The following is a 7292-nucleotide window of genomic DNA, read 5'->3' on the forward strand; positions in this document are numbered from 1 at the left end:
AAAAATATAAATATAAAAAAAATTCTATAATTATACTGATTATGAAAAGAATTATAATTGAATCGTCATTGTTTGTCATGTGCATATATTGAAACATCTATCAAAAAAGAGATGATCATTAATTTTATCTAAACTGTTCAAATATTTTTAAAATTTATTTATTTATTTTTAATATTTTAATCATACGTATGTATGGTCATCCATACGTCCGATCACAATTTCTTTCATGATCAATTTGATTATACAAATTTTATCCTAAATGCAGTATTAGGCTATCCATGACCCATTTCTTAGAAAATGCAACCCCTTGACAATATAAGTTAGTTGGGAAGACCAATTCAAACATTTGATTACTCATTCATCAAAAGCTAAAGCCAACGACGATCTCATTCCGCAGCCCACATTTTATATGCACAAAACCGAGCAACCAGCAAAATTTTTTGTTTCTAAAAGATAAAATAATGAACTCCGAGCAAAATAATGGAGTTGCAGGCAGCAACAATAGAAGATGGAAATAAATAATCCAACATCATTTTCTCTCTTTACATATAAACAAAAAAAAAAAAATAAAAAAAGGGAGAAAATTTCATTCATTACCCTCCTCAATTGTGCTCAATTTTCCTCTATAACGCGGAGATCTCATTCTACCTCGCATGGAAATCCCCTTTCCCACCTTCTTCTCCACGACCATCGATCTCTCCGCCAAAATTTTAACCTTACCACCATCCAGTCTCTTGAAACCATCAAAATCCCCATATCCGACTTCCTCGCGGACTTCCGCGACCGGCACGACTCGAATCCTCCGGTCTTTGCCGCGCTTCCTCGAAGCAATAGAGAGCGCCGAGCTAGCCTTCGCCGCTAGGGCCGCCATCTCGAGCCCCGTCAACGGGTATTCGAGCTTCGCGTTCGGAAGCACGAAGTATATCTGGTCCAATTGGAGCCGCTCATCAGCCCCCAGTGCCGGAACGTAAGAGTCGAAGTAGAGCCTATCAGCGCTACAGATGAAAAAAGACCGGCCATCTTCGCCCAGGATGTCGGAGGCCGGGACCGGTGCAGAGTACTCTTTCAGGGAGCCATCAACGGCGACGACTTTGGCGGTGGGTTGAGAACTATAGCTGGTGCTGGAAGAGAAGCAAGAGCCCATGAACAGCGGTGCATCAAAGAGGAGAAACGAAGGGAATATTTTGGAAGAGAACGAATTGAGAAACGGATGGGGCGCGTGAGGGGTATAAATAGGAAGAAGGGTTGTGCGAGGGAAGGTTCGGTGATCTGGTAGGAGAGAACCGGAAAAGACGTCGCCAACGGTCCGCGTGGATGCCGGGTTCGTGGAAACCGGGGGAAGCGCCTCACGGATGACGCTGCTAACCAAACGTGGTTTTCGCCTTCGGGGCGGGTTGCTTGGGCATCAAGTTTGTCACCGCACGATGGACCAAGTTGCTTGGTGGGGGGTGGTCCTACCAGGTTCTCTTTTTCCCATTTCTGATTGGTCCGCGCTTCAAAAATCTGGCAAGTTCGACCTTTCGTTGCCTTGGCGGCTGCATACCGTTATGCACATACCGATGCTTCCTCATGAATAAATTAACCCATCGCTGAAGGAAGGGAAGAAAAATTGTTCATCTCTGTCAAGGAATTGCCATTATATTTCTTTTGAAAGGTGCCCTTTTTTTTCATTAAAAAATGGTGTCATTCACTACATCTTTCAATAGATGCTTGAAATGAAACTGATCATGATTGATGACTGTAGTCATTGTTTTGCTTAAAAATAATCCTAGTCAAGTATATATAGGTCAATATTGATAATAATCATTATAATTATTGTGATGGTTGGTAAAGAGTTTCCAGAGTATATGTTACGATGGGATTATGATATTTTTAATATCTATTTTCCATTATGAAGGGAGCATGAATGAATATGGAGTCTGTTGCATCAGCTTTGGAGAACGACTTTGGTTGATTACCATTCTCTCTGTATAAAAGAGGGAGGGGAGAAGAAGGCTCTTAGTCACTTAAAAGGATGAGGGTCGTAAAAATAATTGACTTCATGATTACCTGATCTTGTTTGAGTTGAGTTTGTCTCGGGATCGTTTTGTTCAAGTTTTGATTATAAATTTTTAGATACAATGGAAAAGTTCAAAGTAGGATCGACAAGGGATCATTTTTGCCACTTATCACCAACAAGATTAGGGAAAGTTATTTTTAAGGAGCTTAAGATACTCTGTAATTAATACATTGTCAAATAAGTTTTGCTTTGCTAGTTTTTTTTCCCAACTTTCTTTTCTGCCTTCTATAAATCTAATATTTTATAGGCTTGGGCAATCCCAGTCCACAGCCACGTCGAGATGTAGTGGACTGCGTTAGATCACGGGCGATCCCAACCCAAGGCAAGTAAGAAATTGGTCAAACTTGCGAATGATATTTCATTGGGATGGAACCCTCTTCCGTATTTGTGGCTGTCGGGCACATCTGTTGCCATGGAACATTCTCTAACATGCGGCCATTTGTTTCGATGACGCGCGCGCTAGAGAAAGTAATGCGCCCGCGGAATGGACGCGTAACCCTGCAATGTTTGCAAAAAACGGGAAACAAAAAGATAAGAAGTCATGCGACAATTCATCAAGCGTGCGTTCCAACCGAACCCACCAGGTCCAACTTCCAAGTAAGTGCGTAGGCCTTGGGCGCGCGTATGGTGGATTTGTCCTACTAGAGTTTCTGGAGAGTAGAGCTAAAGCTGGAAGGATTTCAACAACTTCGCCTCCAAATACGACAGGAAAAGTAGTCGTTGACAACCAACTCAGTGCTGTACCGGTTTCGTGAGCCAGGCTTAATTTTCTGTCTAAGAATAAGAACTAGCCGCAGCCCACTCCAACAAAGCCTGATTTTTCACACGCTCAACAACTAGATTATTTGTGGCATGTGCTTTGCACGTGCATGCTATCATGTGATCATGAGCAGGGATTCTGTATATTGTGTGTTTTGTACTGCAAAGAGATATGCAGCTCTAGATGGCCATCATATCATCCGGTTATGGAGATAGATGGCTGTTAAAATATCATACAACGCAAACACAAGTTTTCTTAGTTTGTTTGACGACCTTCCATCTCCACGATCTGGTGACCATCAATAATTGTGTAGCTCTCTATAGAGGATCTGATTTTGAAATTTGAATTAAACATTCGATCACAAACCCCATCCATTGCTAATAAGCAGATGAAGTGTGGCTGAGGTTAGACTTAGATCAGTGTTGAACCACAAGGATTCAAACCTTATCTTGAAGCAACATCATTCAGGATGTAAACAGGTTCGTGGACCAATAAATCTACACGTTGGCATATTTTATGCCGTCTATTCGTTTTCGTGGAATCAGCCCTGATCGTGCCTTTATGTTAATCTTAAGTTAGATTCTGGTGTAGAATGGGACTGATCAAAAAACAAATCTGGGAGAGTCTCACAAGTACTGCCAATCTACTGATTAGGCCAAACTGTTATTTAGGATGTTAACTTTCAGCTAATTTTTATTTTAAGATAAATTTTTTTTGAGCTTTTGAAAAAATATAATTTTTTTTAAAAATATTTCTTTGAGTTTTTAAAAAAAGATATTTTTTTTTAAAAAATATTTCAGATAAGGACGAGAGCTAATGTTGTTAAAATTTTTTAACAAAATGGGTCACGTGACTTGTACATGACTCTAGTTTTCATCCGACGTGATATAATTCCATCTGATTTGGCAAAATGAAAAAAAAAAGCATAAAGTAAAAAAAAAATAGCAACAAAAGGACAGAGAGATGAAACAACGGATGCTGAGTTTTTCATCTTCATCTCCGCATAGGAATCCAGACGAAATCGATCATATAATGAAATAGTGCACAGCTCTCATTCTCGGAAGATCGACAAAAGCTTGGGAGAGAATCTGACAGTCGATGAACTTGGAGCGACGTTCTTCACAAGTTATCATGGAGGTGAGAATTGAAATTGAAATTTTGTAGATTACTAAGATTACTGAAACTGAAGTGTGGTGTAGAGATTTTAAGTTAAAATTTGATTTTTGCCATTAACAATCCGTTTGAGATTATAATTTTAGTTTAAAATTTCATTGAGAAATTTTAGGAATCTATTTTGTAATTAAAAAATCCCATTGACCGATGTGTGCTGGGCATATAAGCGCATTTGCATGTTTGTTTATAGGGGAGTTTAGAGCTTGTTTGTCAGGTTCAGGTTCTTATTGAGTGATTAGATTGTTTATTATTTTATTATTTTAGAAATGGTAATTAATAATAAAATAGAGCTAAACTTCCATCTTGAAGGGATTTTGTTACCAAGAACAATGAAAGGCTTTATGATGGGGGTACAGAGTAGTTGATAGACATAGATCCTGATTACATGTCATATCCAGAGATCATTAGTACAATCAACAATGATCTTCCATATCCCAATGTTAGGAATGTATACTATACTGTTTCTTGGGGCACACTGACTCGTGGCCTTAAGGTTTTAAAGAATGATGCAGATGTGCTTTATACGATGAGTGTGCATGTTGGTGATGTTATTCAAGTGTATGTAGAGCATGGGATGGAAGAAGTAGATATGGAAGGGTGGGCAACTGATGATGTACCAACTAATGTGATAGAACCAGAGATATATCAAGAAGATGTAGGGGATGTAAGACATGATGTGGAGGGACAGAGGATGGAGGACATTCAAGCAAATCTCACTAATTCTGAAAGAGGCACTGGGGTTGGTAACCAAGAGGATGAGAACCATGAAAAACATGGTAATCGGGAGGAAGGTGAATCAAATGACCAAGAAACAGATTCAATGAAGAGAAGAACTAGGATTAGTAGGATTCAACAATGGCTACAAAGGCAGCAAGATGAGAGTGCTGGAGGAAAAGGATAGAGATTCAATAATGCTGTAGGCCTATCTACAAGGGAGAGGTACTAGTCAGATTATGAGAACAGTGAAGATATCTACCTACCTTAGACTTAACTGAAGACGAAGAAAATGAGAATGGAAATAATGGTAAGTGTTGCGGCCAATCGCCTCGTCATCCGATCGCCGGGAAGCGTGCACCTGCAAAAACGAGAAGTCCACTCTGATCGGAGGCGGCTCCGGCGGGGACCCTCCGACGGTCAAGTCAGAGAGGTGACTGGGCAACAGTGAAATGAAGACAGAGAGCTCGATCGAGAGAGAGAGAGGGAGAGAGGAGCGAGCCTGCGTTTTTGGGAGTCGAGAGGTGGGAGAGACGGAGCGGATCCCTTTGCACTGTTGCCTTCCCCGGTTTATATAGTGGAGCACGGTATGGCGCCGTCATTAATGGCGCGGACAAGTGAGGAACTGTCAACTCACTGTGGACTGTCAGAGTCGCCGTGAAAGTGTCACGTCGCCGTGCGGCTGTCAAATCACCAGGGTTGACAATGTCCTCGGTGGGACAATGCCCCTAGGTAGCCGTGCCGCATGTCGCTGTCAGAACTGACAAGGTCTGGCGGCTGTACGGCGGTTGGAGGAGCCGACCGACCCAAAGTCGGTGGCCAGCTGAGTGGTGTCGGGCCCCTCCGTTGGTCGGCGAGTCTTTCGTGGGTCGGCCATCGGACCTATGGGTTCAGTCGGTCGGAAAAGTGCGCCCGACATATCCTCAGTCGGTCGTGAGCCGATAATTAGCCGGTGATGGCATCCGCCAGTCGGTCGCTCCGACCGTCAATCGGTCGGTACGGCCGTCGGTCGGTCGGTACGGCCGTCGGTCGGTCGGTCGGTCGGGCCGCCAGTCGGTCAGGCTGCCAGTCGGTCGGGCCGCCAGTCGGTCGGTCGGGCCGTTAGTCGGTCGGGCTGCCAGTCGGTCGGTCGGGCCGTTAGTCGGTCGGGCCGCCAGTCGGTCGGTGGGTATCCCCCAACAGTTGCCCCCCTCCACTCCTAAGTCGGATGGTGAGCCGGCCGATGCTTCCATTCGGGCAGTGGTCCTGGACGACTGGGAGTGGATTTGTCGTATGCACAGATCCGACCGTACCGCCAGCTGATCCGATGTCAGATGCCTCATAAATGCTAAGCGATCTGGGCGTCTAGTCGATGTCAGAAGTCACGTCGGCGTCAGGTGTCAGACGTCGCATCTTGTCGTCGTCAGACATTACGTCGGTGTCAGAAGATCGGGCGTCGGACGATACGGCGTCAGACGGCCAGATATTCGGCGCCGATCGCGGGAGTGTGGGCCGCTGTCAGGCGTCCCATCGGGAATGCGAACCGACGCGGGCGCATAAATGCGGAACCGCGCCCCCGCGTGCCGCGTGTCGAAGGTGGTTGGCCGGCGCCCCCCGCATTTAATGTGGGCGGTGCGGCCGTCCCGGGATGGGGCGCGCCGAATACTCCGCCAACCGGCGGGCGCCACGCGTCGTGCATCTGTGGGCCTTCGGTCGGCGCGGAAGCATCTCGACCGTCGGTCGGCCCTATATATATAGGACCTCCCGGACCCATGACCCCACACTTGCCATTTTGCTGGAGAAACTCTGTCCGAGCGATTTCTCAGTCGTCGCGGGCAGAGCTTTCTTGCTTCCGAAGGAGTTCATCTGGTTCGTGGTCCACCTTTCCCATCTTCTTCTTCTTCCTCTTCTTCTCTTTTTCTCCTCCTCCTTCTTCTTCATTCGGTTCCGGTGCAATGGCCAGGAATCCGACTCAGGGAGCTCGGTCGGGGAACCCGACCGACGACTCCCGATCGGCTCCGGAAGATGAGGCCTCCTCGCTTTCGGGGCCGAATGTCGATCGGCTTCGGGAGCAATATCGCATCCCGGAGCAGTTTCGGCTCTCCGCTCCAGGGGCCGGCGGTCGGGTTAACAGCCCTCCGCCCGGCGATCTGGCGCTGTATGTCGAAGACCTTCGCGCGGGTCTTCGGCTTCTGATTCCGGAGTTTGTCCGGAATTTATTAGATTATTACGGACTCTGTCCAGCGCAACTGGCGCCGAACTCCGTCCGTCTCATCATCTCCTTCGCATTGTTGTGTCAGCTCTTGCCGACCAACCCTCGCGTTTCACTCTTTCGGGCATTCTTTGTGCTCCGACCCCACCCTAAAGCCCGAGGGTGGTGGCTCTTCAACCCCCGGAAGGGTCTTGCCTTCATCACTGGTCTTCCATCATCCATTCATGGGTGGAAGAACCAGTTCTTCTTCGTTTCCTCCTCATCTCCTTGGGGCTTCCCTTCCCGCTGGGGTGTGCCCCAAACCGAAGCCAACGACAACAGCCGGGTGGAGGCGGACAACCGGGAGGACTTCCACCGACTGAAAGACATGTCGGTCCCGAAGCAGAGGGAGCTTG

General features: G+C 46.2%; 1 protein-coding gene across 1 annotated transcript; it reads right to left on the minus strand.

The window, feature by feature from the left end:
- Positions 1–354: 354 nt before the first annotated feature.
- Positions 355–1209, minus strand: LOC105039376 (uncharacterized). The gene has a single exon (XM_010915517.4). The coding sequence runs from the start codon at positions 1142–1144 to the stop codon at positions 587–589; it is 558 nt and encodes a 185-aa protein (XP_010913819.1). The 5' UTR covers positions 1145–1209; the 3' UTR covers positions 355–586.
- Between the last annotated feature and the right edge of the window lie 6083 nt (positions 1210–7292).

The sequence above is a fragment of the Elaeis guineensis genome, chromosome 1 (genome assembly GCF_000442705.2).
Source record: "Elaeis guineensis isolate ETL-2024a chromosome 1, EG11, whole genome shotgun sequence".
Taxonomy (NCBI): Eukaryota; Viridiplantae; Streptophyta; class Magnoliopsida; order Arecales; family Arecaceae; genus Elaeis; species Elaeis guineensis.